This window comes from Hyperolius riggenbachi, chromosome 4, assembly GCF_040937935.1.
Source record: "Hyperolius riggenbachi isolate aHypRig1 chromosome 4, aHypRig1.pri, whole genome shotgun sequence".
Taxonomy (NCBI): Eukaryota; Metazoa; Chordata; class Amphibia; order Anura; family Hyperoliidae; genus Hyperolius; species Hyperolius riggenbachi.
The window spans coordinates 282,059,351-282,084,217 of record NC_090649.1 but is presented as its reverse complement, the minus strand read 5'-3'; the positions used below and the strand labels follow the sequence as shown (position 1 = coordinate 282,084,217).

At 47.2% G+C, this 24,867-nt stretch overlaps 1 protein-coding gene across 1 annotated transcript; it reads right to left on the bottom strand.

Annotated features, from left to right (window-relative positions):
* Nucleotides 1–368: 368 nt before the first annotated feature.
* CALHM4 (calcium homeostasis modulator family member 4) lies at nt 369–24,756 on the bottom strand. Its single transcript, XM_068231336.1, has 2 exons — nt 24,098–24,756; nt 369–1,096 (listed from the first exon to the last, which is right to left on the bottom strand). The coding sequence occupies exons 1-2, from the start codon at nt 24,656–24,658 to the stop codon at nt 656–658; spliced, it is 1,002 nt and encodes a 333-aa protein (XP_068087437.1). The 5' UTR covers nt 24,659–24,756; the 3' UTR covers nt 369–655.
* Nucleotides 24,757–24,867: the final 111 nt, after the last annotated feature.

The following is a 24,867-nucleotide window of genomic DNA, read 5'->3' as shown; positions in this document are numbered from 1 at the left end:
ACAACATTAGGTGTCCGTCGCTGTGCCAGCTTCAAATAAGGGGTCCTCGGCGTGAAAGTATAGAGCCGTTCTGCGCTGTACGGCGGCTGCACAGAGCTCAGTAACTGCGCAAAGTGTGCAGTTACAGTTGGAATAATCCTCAGAGCGGACCAGAGGGGGGAAGCAAACGGCAAAGCAAACACAGGTCAGATGCCTCCTACAACGAAATGGATTATGCTGAAGTGGCGTCAGTAAGGTAAAGGTAAATCTTCTGACGTGACTCATTTGCAATAAATAGATATTGCCAGTGTAAAAAAAAAAAAAACAATCAGCCACATTAAATGTCAATAACATTGCTGCAAAAATAAATATTTATGTTAAAGTGACTAAAATAGAAGAATTTAGCCATAGTGCCCCTTTAATAAAACTTGTTAGGTCTCTAGAAATGAAATAAATGGTTATTCTCCCAAAATGAGATAAAAACAGTAGGCATTAACCTGACGTCTAAAACAAAACTTTGGTCTGAAGTACCACTTCAAATTGTAGTGCATTTATAAACATATAACTTAGTCCAATTCTATTCCAGCTTCATTATGGGTGTTGGCCAATGGATGTACCATTTTTACTCCTTTACCCAACTCCCCTAGAACAGCAGAGCATAATGGAGCTATAACATTTATACAGTTTGGGGTGGATTTGGAAGGGTAGATGGAGACCCTTCTCCAGAGACCGGTTCTAAACTGATAGGAATAATCTTTTCATCTCCCTGATCTTCTTCATCGGCCCATGCATGAAGGAGACTGTAATGACAATGGTCTTGATTCACTACTTTAAGAAGATCCAATCCAGAAATAGTCTTCCAATCCAAACGTGATGGTATGCGAATTTCAGAAACTTTTTTACTCCCCGGAGTGAATCCAAAAAACTTTTTGATATTCTCTGTAGCATAAATCTTCGAGTGCTGATCCATTGCTTGTTCAAAGACAGTCTGCTCATTATTGACATAGCTGGTCCAGTACCTCAGATGAAGGTAAACAAGAGGTGAACAACACCTGGCTACACACAGAACTAAGAAGAATATGACAGCTACACACGCGATCAAAAGCCAACCGCTGACCTGAAAGAGAAGATACTTGTTATGAGTTAATTTTTTCATTAGGAATACCTATTTTTAAAAGGGGCAGTATTGCGAAAATAGTCCTTTTTACTCATTACATATAAGTTATGTACAAGTCGAGTAATACTTTAAACACGTTTAGTGGCTGAACAAATGTAATTAGTACAGTGGCATTACCTATTTGCAGCAAGGGAGCCACGTCAGAAGAAACATTTACTGACGCCAATTTAGACCATACCATTATGCTGTAGGAGGCAGCTAAATCGGCTGTTTGGGATGGCATTATATTTCCCCCTTGAGACGTTAGAAATAGGATCCTCCACCTTGTAACTGCACTCTCGTGCAGTTCTTCAGCTCATGTGAGCCGCGTGACGTCACCGCACTTCACAGATCCTAATGCTGCCTGCCGAGGCCCCTTCACCGCTGCTGGCAAGGACACGGACACCTATTGCTGTCCGTTGCTGTGGTTACCAGCGTTCAGCTCTGCGCAGGATTGTGGCGGCAGCACGGAGCAGCCACGAGTTGTAGCTGTGTCCTGCTAGCATCTAACATTACGATTAAAGTGTTCACGAGGCAAGCATTCTTAGAAGGAAAGCAGTAAAAATGTAACTCTTTCTTTCTAAGAATGCTTGCCTCGTGAATAAGGCTGGTTTCACAGTGGGACGTTACAGGCGCACGTTAGAGCAGCCTGTAGCGCAGCCCACCGCACAGTAATGAAAAATCAATGGGGCTGTTCACAGTGCGGATGTTGCGTTACATTGTAACACTGCGTCACAAGACAACGTACTGCATGCAGTACTTTGGACGCGGCTGAGCCGCGTTAGACTGCTTGCACATGCTCAATAATGTTGGGGAGGAGCGGAGAGCGGCCAGGCACATGGCCAATTAATATGCACTGCACGTTATGACGTGCAGTGTTTACTTCCTGGAGCAGCCGCTCTGTGCGGCGATTGGCCGGCGGGACCACGTGATGCCGCATGCGCACAAGAGTGCGCATCACTGACGCCAGAGTGAGCTGCACAACGCGGCTCACTCTGACGTCCAGATCCAGCACCACCAGGCGTTGAGTTAGGGGGACGTTATGCGACCTTAACGCCCCCTCTAACGCAACGTCCTGGTGTGAAATTAGCCTAAAACAACTTTAATCGTAATGTTAGATGCTAGCAGGACACAGCTACAACTCGTGGCTGCTCCGTGCTGCCGCCACAATCCTGCGCAGAGCTGAACGCTGGTAACCACAGCAACGGACAGCAATAGGTGTCCGTGGCCTTGCCAGCAGCGGTGAAGGGGCCTCGGCAGGCAGCATTAGGATCTGTGAAGTGCGGTGACGTCACGCGGCTCACATGAGCTGAAGAACTGCACGAGAGTGCAGTTACAAGGTGGAGGATCCTATTTCTAACGTCTCAAGGGGGAAATATAATGCCATCCCAAACAGCCGATTTAGCTGCCTCCTACAGCATAATGGTATGGTCTAAATTGGCGTCAGTAAATGTTTCTTCTGACGTGGCTCCCTTGCTGCAAATAGGTAATGCCAGTGTACTAATTACATTTGTTCAGCCACTAAAACGTGTTTAAAGTATTACTCCACTTGTACATAACTTATATGTAATGAAGTAAAAAGGCCAATTTCAAAATACTGCCCCTTTAAGTATAGACATTATACAAAACACACTAACACAAAAGTAAATCTGCTTATACTCAGTCAATCACCTTGATATTGGTATTTATTAGTAAAAATGTATACATCGCGCAGATGGCAGTGTGATCAAAATGCAACACGTACGATCGCACACCATCTGCACCGCTGATCCCATTCATTACAGTAAATGTATCAGCGCTGCGCTTGCGGACAGAACGCATGCAGCAGTACGCAAGTGCATCATAGTGCTGTGCAGCGCCTATGATGTGAACGTCAGAAGGGCTGTCTATGCCCTCCTGCCATTCTTGCGTGTCACACATCAGGCGTGCTTCCAAATGCGCACGGAAGCTTGTCATGATGTGAACGAGGCCTAAACACCATACACAGGCAGCATATTACTTTTACCTCAAGCCTGTAGTGATTGATACTTGTTCACAGACAGGATGGCCTCAAGAACATATTCATCAAGCTCTTTTTGAATAAGTTCAGGAGGTCCCAGTAGGACCTCCTATATCCTGCTCCCCTGATGATGGGGTAACACCGAAACCTAGCTAAGAAGGAGAACAGGCACTCTCTGTACTACGATTAGTGATATTTAAGCATTGAGTACTTTAATTGGAAATTTTGTGAAATATGGTTGATGCAATGTTACGCAAAAGGGTTGAGTATGCATGGACCCACATTGGGCTCTATTCACAATCACACATGCGGTAAAGGGGTTTTTAACCGCAAATTTAACTTACTTGGGGCTACTATCAGCCCCCTGCAGCTGCCCTGTGCCATCACTGAGGGTTCCTCCAGTCCCCTGCAGTGCCCCACTTTAAGTTACGAGGACTCAGCGAGTCGATGACCACTGCACATGCACGGCCCTTGCCGCACGCGTCCTCGATCGCACTCCCGTGGCCGGAGCCATCCTGTGCAGTAGATATTTTCTCATACGGACGCTCCCGGTGACGGGATTGCGATAGAGTACGTGTGCTGCTGAGTAGCCAGAACTGAAAGTGGAGTGCTGCGGGGAACTGGAGGAACACTCAGTGATGGCTCTTGCACAGGGCGGCTGCAGGGGGCCTGTAGAAGCCACAGGTATGTTAAACTGGCTTTTTTCCCCCAATTACTTTAGGTTCCCTACAAAAGCACATTGAAAATAAATAAAAACATAATTTTATACTATTCTGTTCAAATCCAGAGTTGTCTGGAAAGGATTTATCCACTTTTCACCATGTTTAACACAGGACTCAACTTATAACAAAATTCTCCCTCAACGGAACCTGTTTGTAAGTAGGGGACAGCCTGTACCAATAGACACCCCTAGCTACCCTATACTAGGGGGTACCTTTGGCTGCATTATACAGATGGTAACACTGGGGGATCTCTGGCTACCTGGTGACAAGTATAGCTACCTAATGCCTACCCAAGGACCATGGTGCTTTTCCACTTCGAGGGAAAAGTGTCTACAGTAGACACTATGCAACATCAGTAGTAGTTAAAGTATTGGGGGACTATGCAACCTCAAAAAAAAAAAAAAAAAAAAACAAAAAAAAACAGGTATGTAATTAAAGGATACCCGAAGTGACATGTGACATGATGAAAAAGACATGGGTATGTACAGTGCCCAGCACACAAATAACTATGCAGTGTTCTTTTTTTTTCCTTTCTCTGCCTGAAATAGTTAAATATCAGGTATGTAAGTGGCTGACTCAGTCCTGACTCAGACAGGAAGGGACTACAGCGTGACCCTCACAGATAAGAAATTCCAACTATAAACCACTTTCCTAGCAGAAAATGGCTTGTGAGAGCAAGAAAGAGTTAAAAAGGGGAATTTCTTATCAGTGAGGGTCACACTAGTCATTTAACACATGAAGCAGAGCCATATGTGTATTGTATGAGCAACATGAAAAATTTCTCATCTGCTGCAGCAATAACAAACTTAAAAATGAAGCCAACTGATATGCACGACTCGCACACGTCACACAACACATAGGTTAGGCCCGGTTCACATTAGTGTTGAGTAGAACAGAAGCGGAACGTGTACTGCACAAACAGTCTGGTATGTTATATGGCTCCAATCCAATGGATCCGTTCAAATCCATCCGCTTGTACGGATCAGTTGTCCAATCCGCTTGACAGACAACAACAACAAAAAAAAATAATAATAATGCAGCAGGACCTATTTTTCCCGGACCGTTGTGTCCAGCGGAACGGAAACGGAAGGTTTTGCAGCTGCATAGGAACAAATAGAAAACTGACAGTTTACAGCACACTGGCTGTAAAAAAAAACTGAGTTTTTACCTGATCCCGATACGTACGTCCGGCTCCGCAAAAAACGCTAATGTGAATAGAGCTCTTCAACTGAATGGTGATAGCAAAGTTCCGGGATGTGCAAATGAGAGTACTCAATCAGTTCAGCAATCCGAGAAAACAAAAACAACAAAACAAAAACAAGAGCCCGATATATAGTGTAGTAGTTTTATGGTCCAACTGGTTAGAATAAACCAACAATAAATATACTCACAAGTGTAGGTTACCAGCCAGGTAGGGGGGGGGGGGGAAATGAGTTGAACTTACCCAGGGCTTCTAATGGTCCCCCGCATACAGCCTGTGCCCGTGCAGCCACTCCCCAATGCTCCAGCCCCGCCTCCCGTTAACTTCTGGAATTTCAGACTTTAAAAAGAGTAACTGTCAGGCAAAAACAAGTAATTTTTATCTATGTTCCCCTGTGTTAAACAGTGTGGAAGGAAGCCAAATATCAATACTGAAGTAAAAAAACTCTTACTTTATTGTGGGCTGAATAGCAGCCTTCCTCATCTCCAGGCTGTTTAGGAGGCCGCATCAGACTGAAAAAGCCGCAGTCAGCCTGCAAAGCAGTATGGGAAGGTCTTACTTCCTCTCTACTGCCCTCCCTGCACCACCCCTTCATTTCCCTATCCAGCCCTGCTGCAGCCTCATTGGCTGGTCCCTCTCGACTCCTTCCCTCCCCATCCAGACACCCTGAGTGACAGCTGCAGGCTGCCCCCCCACCCCCCACCACGGGTGACACCCGCGATCGTCGGCACCCCCCCGCGAGTGACACCCGCGATCGTCGGCACAACCCCCCCCCCCCGCGAGTGACACCCACGATTGTCGGCAAATGGCCCCCCGCAAATGACACCCGCGATCGTCGGCACAACCACCCCCCCCCCGCGAGTGACACCCGCGATCGTCGGCACAAACGCGAGTGACACCCGCAAAACGATCGCCCGCAAACCGACCAACATCGCCATCAACTGCAAACCGACATCGCAATCGCCCGCAAAACGACCGACATCACAATCACCTGCAAACCGATCGACATCACCGACAGGTAAGTTCAACTCATTTTCCCCCGACCCTCCTACAGTATCCCTTTAAGAAGAAGTCGCTCTCTGTAGATAGGCAGAATAGGGGTATACCCCTCCACCAGTAGTGGACTAGACTAGATCAAGAAGTTTTAACCTTCCTGGCGGTAAGCCCGAGCTGAGGTCGGGCTATGCCGCCGGAAGGCACCGCTCAGGCCCCGCTGGGCCGATTTGCATAATTTTTTTTTTGCTGCACGCAGCTAACACTTTGCTAGCTGCTTGCAGTGCCCGATCGCCGCCGCTACCCGCCGATCCGCCGCTATCCGTCGCGCCGCAGCCGCCCCCCCCAGACCCCGTGCGCTGCCTGGCCAATCAGTGCCAGGCAGCTCTATGGGGTGGATAGGAATCCCCTTTGACGTCACGACGTCGCTGACGTCATCCCGCCGAAAAGGAATCTAGTGCAGGTCTGTGTGACGCTCGGCTGTCACACAGACCTGCACTAGTTCCCTTTTCTCCATTGAATTGCCTGATGAGGCGGGAGTTTTGCCCGTGAAACGCAGTGCATATTGGAGTTACGATTAAAATGTCGTTTTTCTTACTGAAAAAAAACAACTTAGTCTGTGTCTTCTCAAGGGAGGTAAGTTCACCAACTTCCCCCTTTTAAACAGTTTTTAGACTGTTTCATTCTACATTGGCGCCTCTGTTCAAAACTTCTTGATAAAGTTCAGCAATCCAACTCCAACTGTATTAGTAGAAAGTAATCTCACTGATAATAAGCCTGAGCCCAGAATGGGCTTACTGACTTTAGCCGAGCACTAGTCCCAATGGATAGTATACTGTGTAATCCAAACTTGGGTGCTGGTTGTGGTATGCAGCCTGCCACTGCATGTGCGAGTGCTTCACTCATGATATGCACATTTCATCAGTGAGTGGTGCAGGTAGGTTTCCCTGGAGTACTCATGGCTGTAAATGAGAGTATCTGGACTGGGCGTGTGCTATTAATATTCTACCAGGCATGCACAGTCCTTGCTTGTGCTGGCATGTCCAGCAGGGCTGTGGAGTCAGTACAAAAATCACCCGACTCCGACGTTTATGAAACCACCCACTCCAGGTACCCAAAATGTCTCCAACTCCAACGCCCTGATGTCCAGCCGGGGTGCCATGGCCAGGAGCACGAGTAGAAGATGAAGAGGAACCCTGCCTGACCCTGGAAAGGTGTGCTCTATTGGGATCTGGAAAGCCTGTGGACCATCAAGATGCTTCCAGCAACTGGAGGTAAATATTTTTGTTTCCCTTTTCCCCACTTCAGGTGTACTTTAGGCACAACACACAATGGAAGTCTGTTTAGAGCCTGCTAAGCGGCTATTGAGACTTCCACTCAGCTAGACTACAGGCTCCTGTTCACTTGTACTGTATAGGGCCCTTTACACAGACAGCTGACCAGCATTGAAGTCACCGTCTGTCAGCTGCTCTCCTGCACTGGCCACACGCTTATTAGCTCCTGATACCGGTGCTGTACAGGCGCCGGCCTCCACACAGAGTAAGATCTGAGTGTGGCCGCAGCCGCTCTCAGATTCAACATGTCACAGTTCTCTGCCGCCCAGTACCACCACCACGTGTCAACCCTTGACAGGCATGGTGTTACAACTGCTGCAGTTCGGATGCATTTAAATTGCACCCGACTTACATTGGTGGGCGGCAGACAGGAGGCCGAACGGCTCGGCAAATGTGCAGTTCAGCCGGCCTTCTGAAAGAAGGACGGCTGAATTACCAGTGTAATTCGGGTGCAATTTAAATGCAGCCGAACTGCAGCAGTTAGGATGCACACACTGGGAAGCAGACCATCCAAATCTGAAAACACTTCTGCTACACTGTACTGCAGTAAAACAATAAATGTAATATAATTTTCATCATCATTTTTAAATACAGCAAAACATTTAAGCAACTTAAGACAAGCTCCTTAGAGGAGCTTCAATAAAAACAAAAATTAGCAGCTGAATAGTTCCTGAAAAGTATCTCTCACTTGTACTGGCAAACATCCAACAGGTGGATAAACACAAACCTGATTTGTCAGGTCATAGACCTGAAAAACCTCTCTAATGACAAGAACAGGCGTGTTTAGGGTACAGCATTAGTCAGTCAGTCATTCATTCTCCCGCCTATCGTTAAATCACCAAACAAGAAAATGAGGAACGGGAGTCTATTAGCAGAAAGAATACACCCAGGTATCAGATCTAAATGGCATCACAGTTTTGAATAGAAATGCAGACATTAAAAAGGGAAATTACCCTTTAAATAAAAACAAAGAAAACCGTAATCTATGGCAGTGCTGGTTACTGCACTGTGTTAGTGGTTGACATGCAGGGCAGTTACGGTTTAGTTAAGGGGTACTGCATGTAATGTGTGGTGTGCGGCCAAACCAACCCAAATGTACATGCATGGTTGCTAAACTGTTCAAAACCCATATATTCAGGGCTGTGGAGTTGAGGAGTCGAAACAATTTTGAGTACCTGGAGTCAGAGCTGGAGTCGGAAGTTTCATGAACTGAGGAATCGGAGTTGGGTTGCAGGTGCAACGCATACAAAGATACGTTTGACACACACTATAGCGTCCTGTAACCGCGGCAACGCGTGTAATGATACGCGTGGCGGCCTGCTGTCTCAGTCGGCAAAAACAAAAACTAGCTGGCGGCGGAGGACTCAGGGTTGACGTCCAGGGCACAGGATGGCCCAGGTAAGTAAAACTCTTTTCTATTGGATTTAGGTTCCCTTTAAGGCAAAAATGTAGATACTTACCTTGGGAGAGGGTTTTTTGGAGGGGCAGCAAGTACTTACCTACAGGGGTCTGCTCCGTAGTCCCCAGTCTATATGCAGGGCTCCATCTTTTCTTTCCTTGTGCAGCAGGTTGAAGTACCCATGTTGATACTGGACATCCCCAGCCAACACAACACATCCTGGGAGATGTAGTCAATTAGCAGGATTACCTCTCCCAGCATGCATTGCAGAGACCAGTGCCAGGTGACATCACAACAGGTACTTAACCTGCAGTGCAGGGACAGAGAAGATGGAGGATAACATACAATAGGCAAGTGAACGTTTGCTGCGCGCCCCCTCCCAATTTACAGAGGTTCGTTTGAGAAGTTTACTAAACATAGGAGCACCCACGCTGAATTTATAGTAGACCTGTTATGTAAAGGGGAAAAAAAAGTTAGATACCACTGAATAAGCCTCTGGACACCCCACATGAAACAACTGAAATGACTTTATGCAATCATGGAACATGCATACAAACCTTGCCCATACAAGCTCAGCCTGCTCACCTGCGACCTGAACTCTTGCACAGGACAGAAGGAAAACCGAGTGAAATGCACCTTTATGTATTTAGAGAGTTTAGCCTGACTAATTCCCCCTCATCTGTGACTAATCACCAGTGTAATTTGATCTCTCATCTGTGTCAGCTGGCTGCCTTGGTCAACTCTGCTTCCATGACAGCAGGAAGTAGACACACTGCAGATTTATTTCAAGAGAGCCCTAGGTGTACACACACAAAAAAAAACTACCTGATCCAGGAGATTGGGCAGCCGGTCTGCAACTCCATACATTTACATTCGTGACCTCTGGGGGTCTGGACACTGGAGAGATTCTCTCAGCAGGCTATCGGTGGGTTGGGAGGGGGGGGGGGGGTGTAGCAGGGGGCACGGCTAGGGAGATGTGGAAAGCCTGCAAGAATGACCCCAGTGGGTGTTTTGAGCAGGAAATCCTTCTCCTCCCATTACTCTCCGGAATAGTGACCATCATTGTCACTAATTTCAGGGGTTATAGCGCGGCGGTGGGGGGGCAGAGAGTGGCGTGGGGGGACACACAGAGACATGAGGCAGGGAACATGCCTCTGTGTCCCATTTGCCCCCCCCCCCCCCCCCCCACCGCACAGCCATGGGTTCTCTTTCAGGTTTTGTTCTAGCTGTAATAAAGAAATGGTTTGACATGTTTACTTCTCTGCCTTGTAACAGACCCCATTATCCTAATGCATTTTCTATGGTGCATTTTGGATAACGTGCGTTAAAACATGCATGTTACATAGCAATTTTTCATGCTATGAAAAAATAACTTAATAATTGCAACATGCAACGCACATAGCGTGCACTTAGCCTACATCTACTTTCACACTGACATTTTGCGTTGGACAATTAAATTGCATCGTAAATAGATTTATATTGTGATGGTATGTTCACATAGGTGGGTTAGCAGTGTGGTGCAACAGACTTCATTGGAATAACAAGGCATGCTGTGTGGTACGTTGCTTTTACCAGGGCTGTGGAATCAGTACAAAAATCATCCGACTCCAACGCTTATGAAACCTCCAACTCCAGGTACCCAAAATGGCTCCGACTCCTTAGTCTAATACTTACCAAAGCAGTGGATTTTGTACAAAAATCATCCGACTCCTGGCTCCGACTCTTCAGTTTATGAAACCACCGACTCCAACTCTGACTCCACAGCCCTGGTTTTTACAGGTGTGGTGAAGCAGACTTATGTACTGTATACTTCACTGCATGCATTGCATTACACCTGTGTTACGACATTTCCCTTGTGCTGCAATCTTGTACAGGATGTGCAACAGTGTGAAACTAACCTAAGGCCTGGAACCACTACAAATCGCTATCGCTAGCAAAATTAGCATTTTGTAAGCAATATTATGAGCGTTTTACAGCTATTTTGGTAGTGATTTTAAAAGTGTAAGCGATTTGCAATTCTGATTAGTCCTTTCAAATTATTATAATTTTTTTACAGTCATTTAAAAATCACACAAAATCGCTATGTGTAGCAATTCATGAGCGATTTGCCAGCGCTTATATACTTTACATTGAAGCGCAAACTCTCCCAAAAATGCTGCATGTCCTGCGATTGTGATATTGCTAATTGCAACTGTGGAATTTGTTACATTTACTTACATTGGCAGAGCGTTTAGGGAAATCACTAGCGATTTAAAGCGCTCTCTAAACGCAAAAAAAAAAAAAAAAAAAAAAACCCTCTAGTGGTTTCCAGGCCTAAAGGTGGCCACACACCATACAGTCAAAAGATCCAATTTTTCACCAATTCAATCATTTCGATCGGTTGTCCCAAAAATAAAAAGCTTTTCTTTGTTTTAGATTGATGAAATCCGATTTCCCCAATTTTTTTTTTTGATTTTTGGAGATTGGACATGTTGGAAATTTCAGAACAACTTTATCAAGAATTATATGGTGTGTGATGGATTGTCAATTACCTGATGTAGAGTTCCAATCAATTTTTGCAGAGCTTTCAATTATTTTATTCATGATTGGGGAAAAATTGAACATAGGTGTGTGGTACATTGGTCAGATTTTTGAATTGTTAGGCCTGGAACCCACTGAAAACCGCAAACGCAAAAGCTAGCGTTTTGTCTGAGCGGTTTGCAAGCGGATTCATGCGCGTTTTTGGTCGTGTTTTGCAACATTGTATTTCTTTCCCCAGCGGGTGCCTAGCGTTTTGCGTTTTTATCCTGATTGGTTCTGTGAATTATTTTTAATTTTGTTACAGTGTGCTGAACCGCAAAACGCTAGCAAAACCGCTCAGTTTAGGTTTTGCTGAGCGTTTCCGCTAGCGGTTCAATACTTTACATTGAAGTGCTAACGCTCCCAAAATGCTGCACGTCCTGCGTTTGCGTTTCTGAGAAACGCAAACGCTCCTGTGGAAGTTGCCCCATCCATTAACATTAGCCCAGCGTTTTGGCAAACTGCTAGCGCATCGCAGTGCTGCCAAAAGCGCTCCTGTGGCTTCCAGCCCTTACAGTCAGAAAAATTGATTGCGATTCTTATATTGAACAGATAAAAAAAATAAAATAAAAAAGTATGGTGTGTGTGTGTGGACACCTTTAAGGCGCATACACACATCAGACTATAGTCTTTGGAAAATGAAAGATCACAGACCAATCTTACCAACCTTCATGTAGTATGAGAGCCATACTATACACAGTCTTTTCTATGGAGCTGAACTCCCCATCAGAAAAAAACCTTAGCAAGATGCTGCACACACAGATGCTGTACAGACACAAAAGATCAGTATCTGCAAAAGATCCGTTCCTGCAAATTGCATTCATAGTCTGAGATCTGCAGATCCTCAAACACACCTTGTTTAACAGACATTTATCTGCAGATCAGACAATCATCTGCAGATCAGGAAATCCAGCACGGTGGTGTAGTGGTTAGCGCTCTCGCCTTGCAACGCTGGGTCCCCGGTTCGAATCCCAGCCAGGTCAACATCTGCAAGGAGTTTGTATGTTCTCCCCGTGTCTGCGTGAGTTTCCTCCGGGTACTCCGGTTTCCTCCCACATTCCAAAAACATACAGATAAGTTAATTGGCTTCCCCCTAAAAAAATTGGCCCTAGACTACGATACATACACTACACAATATAGACATAGGACTATAGTAGGGATTAGATTGTGAGCCCCTCAGAGGGACAGTTAAGTGACAAGACCATATACTTTGTACAGCGCTGCGGAAGATGTCGGCGCTATATAAATACTAAATAATAATAATAATAATCCATCCTGGTGGATCTGATCTGCAGATGAATGTCTGTTAAACAAGGGGTGTATGATGATCTGCAGATATAGACTATGAATGCAATTTGCAGGAATGGATCTTTGGCAGGAACTGATCTTTTGCAGACATTTTGTCGTGGCACAGGTACATAGATGACATCCTCATATTGTGGTCAGGTACCATATCCCTTCTTAATACCTTTGTGGAGATTCTCAATATTAATGAACGCAACTTGCGCTTTACCTCTGCGTTTTCTGATCGCAGTATCCCCTTTCTCGACTTATAGATTTCAGTGGATGCCTCTGGTGGGGTGTCTACAACCCAATATAGGAAGAGCACAGCTACGAATTCTCTTTTAAGAGCTGATCGTTTTTATCCATCGCACACCATCAGAGGCATCCCTACTGGCCAATATTACCGTCTACGACGGAATTGTTCTGAGGAAGGAACTTTCCAGCAGGAGGCTGGAAGACTTCGCTCTAGATTTAGGGAGAGGGGGTACTGCGACAGATCCCTGAGGAGGGCGTATGAAAGGGTGCGCCATTGTAACAGGGACTCCTTGATTTGCAAACCATCCACTCCGAGACAGCCCCACTCCAATACCTCAAGATTTCTGACACGTTTTTGTGCGGAACATTCTGAAATCACACATATAGTACAGAAGCATTGGCACATTCTTCACAACGACCCCTCTTTGGCACAGTTCTTACCCCCTAGGCCTTCACTGACCTTTCGTAGAGCGCCCTCTCTAAGGGATCATTTAGTGAATAGCCATTTCTGTGGCTCTGGCCCCGGTTCAAAACACTGTCGTCTAATAGGTACATATACATGCGGTGGCTGTTCGATTTGCCGTTACATGGGAGTGGGTAAGGATGTCGAGCTGCCGGACGGCAGAAATTGGTCCTTGACACATTTTGTCAATTGTGAAACCACATTAGTGGTCTATTTGCTTATGTGTCCCAGTGGGGCATTTTACATAGGCAAAACTAAGCGTGAATTACGCTCCAGGATTGGTGAACATATCACCAGTATCCGGAGCAAGAAGAAAAAGGACCTGTCTGTGATGACTCCGGTAGCTCGGCATTTCAAATCCGTCCACGGCGGTCGAACTGACCAGATCCGTTTCATCGGTCTGGACCGCATACATAGCAACATAAGGGGAGGCAATTTTGATCGCCTTCTGTTGCAGAGAGAGGCAAGATGGATCTATGACTTGCAGGCCACGGTCCCGCCTGGCCTGAATGAGTCTTTTGGGTTTTCATCATTTTTACCAGTTTAATTAGTCTGTGACGCCCTCTTCTCTATTGTGGGTCGCTGGGGTGTCCCACTGCACACACGCTTGTACGTGTGTGATATTTACATGCCTCCCATTTCCTCTCCCGTGAGATTTTGATTTTTATGTCATTATCTTTTCCACACTCTAGTTTGGGGGTTCTCATAAATCTTTTTTCCCCCAGCCTTCAGAGTATAACAGCTATGTCTTAGGCTGTTTTAGGGTGTAAATATTCTTATACCTTTAATTATATAAATATGGTGTGTGGCTCTCTGTGCGGGTGTTGGTGTTATGGCAGTCTTAGTATAGCCCATTTTTTCTTTTTTTCTTGTTATCTATATAAGAATAAGATGTCGTCGTGACGTCATATGCCGGAAGTAAGGGAAGGGGGCGACGGCCTGCTGCACGCCGGATACCACGGGATTTCCCCTATTTAAACTTACAGCGCAAGATGCCCGGCGTGCGCAGAGCCTCAGAAGACGCTCTTACGAGCGAAACGTGCGTCAGGCAAGCCACCGCTCCCACTTCACCCCACCGGATACTGGACTGGGTAGGAACTTTTTTATCAGTACTGGGAATTTATCCTGTTTCTTAATGATGTACAGCCGGACACAATAAAGCTGTGTTTTAACAAAGGAGAACTGCATGTGCCAATCCTCACTTTCTTCCAGTGTAAGAATAAGATGTGCTGGCAGCTACGATAATTATTGTGGTGCCGGTGATAACATACCATATCCGGGTCTGAAGTCTGCGCTCCAATGGTCCTCCCCCCTCCCTCACGTTTGGACGCGCGGGTGGCTGTTGATCTTCCTGCATTCCATGTGGTGGAGGTCTAGGGGTGGGATCAAGGTCTCCGCCTACCCTCTGTGCCCCTTGTTCTGCCTCCGGGTGACTTGTTCTCGGCGGCAGACTGGTGCGCATTCGGTGGGCGGGACTTTTGGCGCGCTGCGTCATATGACGAATCCGGAACTGCTCTTCTTAAAGCACTGAGCTAGGAGTGAGGACAGCTAACCACGCCTCCCTTGAGAAAGCTGGTCGCTTGCCAGCGAAACATGTCGGGTTCTCCCGGCGTGGTGTTCTGAGAGACGCCGGGTGCCTCCCCTCTCCTCCACCGCGGATTGCAGCATACAAACTGGTGCACCTCATCTTCGTGACCCCCCTACTTCATCATACTGGTCCAGGTCAGCATGCGGAAGAGCGCATTATGAATCACGAACTATCTTTGCTTGGGTGATAGCCACGTTTGGCTGGATTACAGGAGACATCCAGGACGCAGGAGTGGGTAACTCTTAATCAGCATAGTGGCATTGCATATGTTTGGGGCTTGAGCTTGAAGCCTCTGTTGTCATGGACAATCTGTTTTGGGCCACACAGGATATCTTATACAGCTTTCTCCAGCCTTCATAGCATACTAACCTTGAACTGCTTCATTTAGCTTCTCACACCCCTGGCTTGCATTTAACAGCTATTGCTCATCTTTGGGGTCTGATTCTGCTTGTCAAGTACTGTGGATTATGCTGTTGCTGACAATATATGCTGTTGCCTAAACACTTTTGAATCCTGCTAATGTTAAACAAGGTGTGTATGATGATCTGCAGATCTCATAGACTATGAATTCATTTTGCAGGAATGGATCTTTTGCAGGAATGGATCTTTTGCAGGAACAGATCTTTTGAGTGTGTACGGGCATCTTTGTGTGCAGCATCCTGCAAAGATTTTATCTGATGGGGAGTGCAGCTCCATAGAATAGACTGTGTAGAGTATGGCTCTCATACTACATGGAATGGGGTAAAATTGGTCTGTGATCTTGCCTTTACCAAAGACTTTTATCTCAAGTGTGTATAAAGCATTAGGCTGGGAACACACTAGGCAGAAACTCTAGCGCTGCAGAAAAAGCACATAATGCAAGCCAATGGGCCACATGAAAAAACGCATATGCTTGCGTTCTGCAATGTGCGTTTTTAAAACACTGGTCTTGCTGCATATTTTTCCAAAACATCTAAAAATGCACATAATGAAAGTCAATGGTGACGCAGAGGTATTGCGTTTTAGTGCAATTTATTTCTGCTTCCTGTTGACTTCCTAGTGATTTGCATAAAACAACCATGCAAAACACATACAAAAACACATGTGCGTTTTGTATATGTGAACCGCAAACACATTAAAATGCACGCAAAGCACAAGAAAAACATGTGCGGGAAAAAATGCAAACGCACGGCAAACACACTAAAAACGCACATGCAGCAAAACATGACCTTTACCACACTGCCTAGTGTGTTCCCAGCCTTACTGGTTTTATGATGTTCATTGCATTTTTTTTTCACCTAAATACAGTTAAAAAAACAGTGTACTGTAGCAGGATATGCAATGACTCCAAAATACAAATTAATGCCGATTTTGCTTGATTCAAAACACATCTACCACCCTATCCTGTACATCAGGGGTGCCCACACTTTTTCGGCTCGCGAGCTACTTTAAAATTTGCCGAGGCCAGGAGATCTACCAACGTCCCAAATGCTAAGCATGCCCCCCCCCCCCCCCAACGTAGGTTAGCCAGGTGTATGTGCCTGCAGCATAGGTTACGTGCCCTCAGTATAGGTTAGCCAGGTATATGGGCCCTCAGTATAGGTTAGCCAGGCATATGGGCCCCCAGTCAAGGTTAGCCAGGCATATGGGCCCCCAGTGTAGGTTAGCCAGGCATATGGGCCCCCAGTGTAGGTTAGCCAGGCATATGGGCCCCCAGTGTAGGTTAGCCAGGCATATGGGCCCCCAGTGTAGGTTAGCCAGGCATATGGGCCCCCAGTGTAGGTTAGCCAGGCATATGGGCCCCCAGTGTAGGTTAGCCAGGCATATGGGCCCCCAGTGTAGGTTAGCCAGGCATATGGGCCCCCAGTGTAGGTTAGCCAGGCATATGGGCCCCCAGTGTAGGTTAGCCAGGCATATGGGCCCCCAGTGTAGGTTAGCCAGGCATATGGGCCCCCAGTGTAGGTTAGCCAGGCATATGGGCCCCCAGTGTAGGTTAGCCAGGCATTTGGGCCCCCAGTGTAGGTTAGCCTGGCATTTGGGCCCCCAGTGTAGGTTAGCCTGGCATTTGGGCCCCCAGTGTAGGTTAGCCTGGCATTTGGGCCCCCAGTGTAGGTTAGCCTGGCATTTGGGCCCCCAGTGTAGGTTAGCCTGGCATTTGGGCCCCCAGTGTAGGTTAGCCTGGCATTTGGGCCCCCAGTGTAGGTTAGCCAGGTATAGGGGCCCCCAGTGTAGCTTATCCAGGTATAGGGGCCCCCAGTGTAGCTTAGCCAAGTATAGGAGCCCTTAGTGTAGCTTAGCCAGGTATAGGGCCCCTCAGTGTAGCTTAGCCAGGTATAGGAGCCCTCAGTGTAGCTTAGCCAGGTATAGGAGCCCTCAGTGTAGCTTAGCCAGGTATAGGAGCCCTCAGTGTAGCTTAGCCAGGTATAGGAGCCCTCAGTGTAGCTTAGCCAGGTATAGGAGCCCTCAGTGTAGCTTAGCCAGGTATAGGAGCCCTCAGTGTAGATTAGCCAGGTATAGGAGCCCTCAGTGTAGCTTAGCCAGGTATAGGAGCCCTCAGTGTAGCTTAGCCAGGTATAGGGGCACTCAGTGTAGCTTAGCCAGGTATAGGAGCCCTCAGTGTAGCTTAGCCAGGTATAGGAGCCCTCAGTGTAGCTTAGCCAGGTATAGGAGCCCTCAGTGTAGCTTAGCCAGGTATAGGAGCCCTCAGTGTAGCTTAGCCAGGTATAGGAGCCCTCAGTGTAGCTTAGCCAGGTATAGGAGCCCTCAGTGTAGCTTAGCCAGGTATAGGAGCCCTCAGTGTAGCTTAGCCAGGTATAGGAGCCCTCAGTGTAGCTTAGCCAGGTATAGGAGCCCTCAGTGTAGCTTAGCCAGGTATAGGAGCCCTCAGTGTAGCTTAGCCAGGTATAGGAGCCCTCAGTGTAGCTTAGCCAGGTATAGGAGCCCTCAGTGTAGCTTAGCCAGGTATAGGAGCCCTCAGTGTAGCTTAGCCAGGTATAGGAGCCCTCAGTGTAGCTTAGCCATGTATATGGGCCCCTAGTGTAGGTTAGCCAGGTATAGGGGCCCTCAGTGTAGCTTAGCCAAGTATAGGAGCCCTCAGTGTAGCTTAGCCAGGTATAGGAGCCCTCAGTGTAGCTTAGCCAGGTATAGAAGCCCTCAGTGTAGCTTAGCCATGTATATGGGCCCCTAGTGTAGGTTAGCCAGGTATAGGGGCCCTCAGTGTAGCTTAGCCAGGTATAGGGGCCCTCAGTGTAGCTTAGCCAGGTATAGGAGCCCTCAGTGTAGCTTAGCCATGTATATGGGCCCCTAGTGTAGGTTAGCCAGGTATAGGGGCCCTCAGTGTAGCTTAGCCAGGTATAGGGGCCCTCAGTGTAGCTTAGCCAGGTATAGGGGCCCTCAGTGTAGCTTAGCCATGTATATGGGCCCCTAGTGTAGGTTAGCCAGGTATAGGAGCCCTCAGTGTAGCTTAGCCAGGTATAGGAGCCCTCAGTGTAGCTTAGCCAGGTATAGGAGCCCTCAGTGTAGCTTAGCCATGTATATGGGCCCCTAGTGTAGGTTAGCCAGGTATAGGGGCCCTCAGTGTAGCTTAGCCAAGTATAGGAGCCCTCAGTGTAGCTTAGCCAGGTATAGGGGCCCTCAGTGTAGCTTAGCCAGGTATAGGGGCCCTCAGTGTAGCTTAGCCAGGTATAGGGGCCCTCAGTGTAGCTTAGCCAGGTATAGGGGCCCTCAGTGTAGGTTAGCCAGGTATAGGGGCCCTCAGTGTAGGTTAGCCAGGTATAGGGGCCCTCAGTGTAGATTAGCCAGGTATAGGGGCCCTCAGTGTAGATTAGCCAAGTATAGAAGCCCTCAGTGTAGCTTAGCCAGGTATAGGGGCCCTCAGTGTAGCTTAGCCAAGTATAGAAGCCCTCAGTGTAGCTTAGCCAGGTATAGGGGCCCTCAGTGTAGCTTAGCCAAGTATAGGAGCCCTCAGTGTAGCTTAGCCAGGTATAGGGGCCCTCAGTGTAGCTTAGCCAGGTATAGGAGCCCTCAGTGTAGCTTAGCCAGGTATAGGGGCCCTCAGTGTAGCTAAGCCAGGTATAGGGGTCCTCAGTGTAGGTTAGCCAGGTATAGGGGCCCTCAGTGTAGATTAGCCAAGTATAGAAGCCCTCAGTGTAGCTTAGCCAGGTATAGGGGCCCTCACTGTAGCTTAGCCAGGTATAGGAGCCCTCAGTGTAGCTTAGCCAGGTATAGGGGCCCTCAGTGTAGCTTAGCCAGGTATAGGGGCACTCAATGTAGCTTAGCCAGGTATAGGGGCCCTCAGTGTAGCTTAGCCAAGTATAGGAGCCCTCAGTGTAGCTTAGCCAGGTATAGGGGCACTCAGTGTAGCTTAGCCAGGTATAGAAGCCCTCAGTGTAGCTTAGCCAGGTATAGGGGCCCTCAGTGTAGCTTAGCCAAGTATAGGAGCCCTCAGTGTAGCTTAGCCAGGTATAGGGGCCCTCAGTGTAGCTTAGCCAGGTATAGGGGCACTCAATGTAGCTTAGCCAGGTATAGGGGCCCTCAGTGTAGGTTAGCCAAGTATAGAAGCCCTCAGTGTAGCTTAGCCAGGTATAGGGGCCCTCAGTGTAGCTTAGCCAGGTATAGTAGCCCTCAGTGTAGCTTAGTCAGGTTTATGTACCTGCAGCGTAGGTTAGCCAGGGTCCTCTGGACTCCTGGGACCTCCGGCAGGCAGTCCGCTGGCCAATAAGAATGTCGTCAGGGAGAAGACGGCAAGACGCGGCGAGGAGAGAGGGAGGAGAGAGGCGGCGCAGCCGCTACGTCATGGCTGGGGGCGGCGCCGGGCAGCCTGCAACGTGCGTGCTTGTAACATGCCCGGCGCCGCCCCCAGCCATGACGTAGCGGCCGCGCGCCTATCTCCTCCCTCTCTCCTCGCCGCGTCTTCTGCCCTGCATTCTTATTGGCCGGCAGCTAAACATGCTGCTGGCCACAAAATTTAATGAGACGCGGCCAAGAGGCCGCGATCTACCAGGAAGGCGGTCGCGATCTACCGGTAGATCGCGATCGACCTATTGGGCAGCCCTGCTGTACATTATACACATTTCAAGTATCTTTTTGATAGCAAAATCCAACTCTACTTTCAGTTATAAACTGACAAACTATGCAATAGACTCCTTGTACATTACATGCATTGCAATCCGACGCAACGCACAATATCACCACATCACAACACCACGCAATGATGTTCCTGTGGGGCTAGCTAGCACATTGCTTCAGTGCAGTGCGTTGGGCTGCATCGGTATAACACGCTGCATGTAGTGCATTTACAGCGTAATATGCACATTTATAGCGGCTGTGAAGCATACTTTTAAGGTACTATGTGTCATAACATGTAAGATCACACAAGAAACGCTTGATGCAACTTTTCAACAGCATTACGTTAACATACATTGGGCTCTATTCTCAATGATTTACTGCATGCGGAAATGCACTTGCAGTAAATTCCCAACTGAAAAAAACCCATCTTGACATTCACAAAAGTTTACGCATGAACATTTACCGCATGCGTAAAATTGTACGCATTAATTACCCGCATGCGTAAAAAATGCGGTAAAAGTCCGCAAAAGTCGGTAGTTTCCGCAAAAAAAAAAAAAAATCTAAATTCACAAAAAAAAAAAAAAAAAAAGGAGGCGCCTTATTTCTGACTTAAAGCCAGTGTTTACCATTTTAAAAATAAAAAAGTCGGATACTCACCTGAGGAGAGGGAAGGCTCGGTCCTAATGAGCCTTCCCCTCTCCTCTCCCGGTGCCCTCGGTGCTGCGTTGGCTCCCCCGTTTGCGTCCGCCGCCACAGGGACTTCGGAGGTCTTCGAGAGCACTCGGGCTTCCGAAGACGGGCCCCTCCATACTACGCACGCGCGAGTGCATCATAGAGGGCGCTCGCGCATGCGTAGTATGGAGCGGCCCGTCTTCGGGAGCCCGAGTGCTCCCGAAAGCTCCCTTCGGCATGCGGAAGTGGCAGTATTTGACCGAACTGGTCGAATACTGCCACAGGGGATCCTGCGCGGGACCGGGAGAGGGAGGGCTCATTAGGACCGAGCCTCAGGGCCGGATTTCTGGAAAGGCCACAAAGGCCACGGCCTAGGGCGATAAAATCAGATAAGATAAGAAGGGCGGCATGACTTGGAGAGAGAAGAGGTCATATGTCAAAATTAATCACCTCTTCTGGTCCCGCAGCGCAGCCAGCCAGGGCCCTGCTCTGCACTAATAGCTGAATTCCAGAGTTCCCCAATTCCAGCAAGTCTCTCTCTCAATCAACATCTGCTGTCACCTCATCTGATGATCAATTCCTCTTATCATGATCATACAAGTTGATGTGAGAAATACCAGGGATTTACATTACAAAGCAGATCGAACTAAGTTCCGCTGAGTTTTAATGCAGGCATTCAAAGACATCAGTGAACCCTGCTAATTTCTTCACTTTCTCCTTTACAGTTTTGACACTGACCCCAGCAGCTGTTAATTACACTTTCTTATCTCTAGTCTACTTAAATTTATGGCTTTAGGGTTTTTTTTTTCTTCTTCCTAGCCAGCAGTGGTCTCAGTTAACTCTTTCCTGACTCATTTTCTGTTTCTACCATCTATGAGAGGAATAAAAATGCTGTTTGCTTTACTTTCATTGCTAAACTGTCACTGTCACCTGAGCTGTTACTACCTCTATGCTAGTATGTATAGTTTGGCATCCTTCTCCTTTCCTGTAGCAGTAAAGCATTGTACCATTTTAGCCACAGCGAAAGCAGAGAGTTTTGAATGAGGATGATACCATTTATTGGCTTAAAAGAAAAAAAGTAATCTTTCTGTGAATAAGCCTTCTTAAGACTTTGTTCCTGTATACTGTCAATATGTTAGAGCAAACCACCATATGTACTTTCAACATTCAAAAGAGATACATAGATTTTTCAAATATAAATAAATATCATTCAGATGCTTTAAAGTGGAGCTGAACTCTTGCACAGGACAGAACGAAAACATAGAAAAATCTACCTTGTATTTTTTTTTAGAGAGCCTGTGTAATTCCCCCTCATCTGTGTCCAATCTGAAGTTGTAATTTGATCTCTCCTGTGTCCCCTGACTGCCACAACATCTAAGCTAATTTGAAAGCACAGGATGTTAACATGTCTGCTTCCATGAAAGCAGGAAGTAGACACTACCGATTGATTGCAGGATTTGTATCAGCTATAACAAAGAAATGTTTTTTTAAAGGTTATTATGTTATTGTGTATCTTTTGAAGCAGAGAGGAAGTTCTGAGTTCAGGTCCGCTCTAATTACAACCAAACATCCAAAGTGGGTATTGACAGGATGTTTGCTACTTACCTGTTCTCTGTTTCTCTCCATTGAGCTGTCCTGTCACTTGTTTGTGGCTATGACTGCAGCCAGTCTCACAGAGGACAAAGAAGCAGCGCATGCTCTGGCCACACACGCTCCCTGTTACCTGTTTGTGGCTATGACTGCAGCCAGTCGCACAGAGGACAAAGAAGCAGCTCATGCTCTGGCCACTCGCGCTCCCTGTTACCCGTTTGTGGCTCTGACTGCAGCCAATCGCACAGAGGACAAAGAAGCAGCGCATGCTCTGGCCACTCGCACTCCCTGTCACCTGTATGTGGCTATGACTGCAGCCAGTCGCACAGAGGACAAAGAAGCAGCGCATGCTCTGGCCACTTGCGACTTGCGCAAGTTTTCTGCTCCTGCCCAGATGTGCACAGCAACCAATGCCAGTATAGTGTTATGCATTCTTGACAAGTACATATATCAGCGTAATTTCTCAAGTATGCATTCCCAGAACACTATTGGCTGCTGTGCACTTTTGGGCAGGAGCACAAATTGCAGGAATTATTGAGCAGACAGAGCATCCTCTGATTCTTGGCTGAATGGGAGGCAGAGCAGCACAACTGAAATGAGCCCATTCAAACCAATGATCGATAGTCAGTGTTGATCAGAATGTTTTTTGGTAGTGGTGGTGGCGGTAGATGACAGCAGGCCTAGGGCACTGGAAAGTACAAATCCGGCCCTGCCGAGCCTTCCTTCTCCTTAGGTGAGTATCCGACTTTTATTTTTAAAAATGGTAAACATTCACTTTAACTACCGAATTTTTATCACCTACTAGTACTTGGTGATATATTTCACTTCCCATTGACTTAAATGGAGTCTGGAGCCTTGAGTGCTGTGTTTGCTGGACTTTAATTTTTTTTTTTGGACAAGTTTCTTTATGCAACTTTTTTTCTGCATGATTTCCGCATGTTTACTATGTAATTACGCATGTTTCCCAAATTTTTTTTACGCATTGTTGCCGCATGCGGGAAACATGCGGAACATTTTTAGTGAATTTGGAAAAAATGCGGAATTTATCACATGCAGTAATATAGCGGCAAAAAAATCTCTTACCGCATGTGTGATTGAGAATAGGGCCCATGGTGTGCAAGGAGCCATAGACATTATTCAGCCTGCCACAAAACTTTAAGGACTTCCAAGGCCAACACAAATCTATTTTTTACTCACCTGGGGCTTCTTCCAGCCCCTCGCAGTCATCCGAGTCCCTTGCCGCAGCTCTGGCGGTCCCTGTAGTCACACCCATGATCGCAACCCTGCCAGCGGGTCTTCTGTGCCCACGCATCCACATGATCTTGCGCGTACTGCATACACTGCGTCACCAGATGATGTGAACTCGCAGGCACAGAAGACCTGACCCGCCAGCGGGGTTGCAATCATCATGGACGGTCTGCGGGGACCACCGGAGCTGCGGCAAGGTACTCAGACAGCTACGAAGGGCTGGAAAAAGCCCCAGGTTAGTAAAAGATAGGATTTTAGTGTTGGCCTGGGAAGTAATATGGAGACTTCCATATTTATTTCCTTTTAAGCAATACCAGTTGCCTGGTTATCCTGCTGATCCTCTGCCTCTAATACTTTTAGCCATAGACCCTGAACAAGCATATTCAGATCAGGGGTTTCTGACATTATTGTCAGATCTGACAAGATTGTCTGCATGCTTGTTTCTGGTGTGATTCAGACACTACTGCAGCCAGATGGATCAGCAGTGCTGCCAGGCAACTGGTATTGTTTAAAAGGAAATAAGACTCCATATTCTTTTCAGGACAGTTGTCCTTTAACTATTTTTAGAATGAAGTTATTTCAAGTTATTTGCAGAGTGATTGGTGATACCTGTGAGTGGTACTTGAGGGTCAGCAGCACTTCCTCACGGATTCTTGTGAAGTTGCTTTGAACAAGCTGGGGACAAGGAAACTGAGCCAAAGTTCTCCTCTTCATGTCAGTACTCATGTTCTTAAAGATGTCATAGCGCTCCACGTTGGCATACTCACTGACAGCACACGAATAGTAGGTGCCATTTAGCAAAGTAACTGCCAGCCAGGTGATGGGAGCTACCAGCGCTCTGCCAACTATATTGCCAAGGACAAAACAGATGAGCTTATACTTCATCTGCAGGTTCTGCCTGCTCCTCTCCTGGAGGGACACATCATAGGTGTTTCCTGTGAACAGTCTCCATGTGTTATCATTAATCACAAAGCCCACGATGAGCAGGATCAGTGCAGGAACTCCCAGGAAAGCCAGCCCATACCTCAAGTTTTCAACGGGACTGCATGGACAACTGAAAGCAAAGAATGAGAAAAGCTGCTGTCCTCCCACTGTCAGCAGCGCTATTAAGGCATTGAATATGATCGATTCCTTGCTCTTCAGGAAAGAGATGAGAGAAGCTAGAGACATGTTGTCAGCCTCCCGAGCCCTGGCTTCCCTTTGTGTCTTCCTCTCTCTGTCCTGCACAAGCTGGGCGCCTTCATGTATGATATGTGATCTTTCTGGCTTTTCTGGGTGTGCCCAATCAGCAGCTCCTGCCTTCCAAATCCCGCCCTACTCCGCCTATACCACCCTGCCTGAGGGATTTGGGATAGACTGATAGAGGTAAGGTAGTAAAA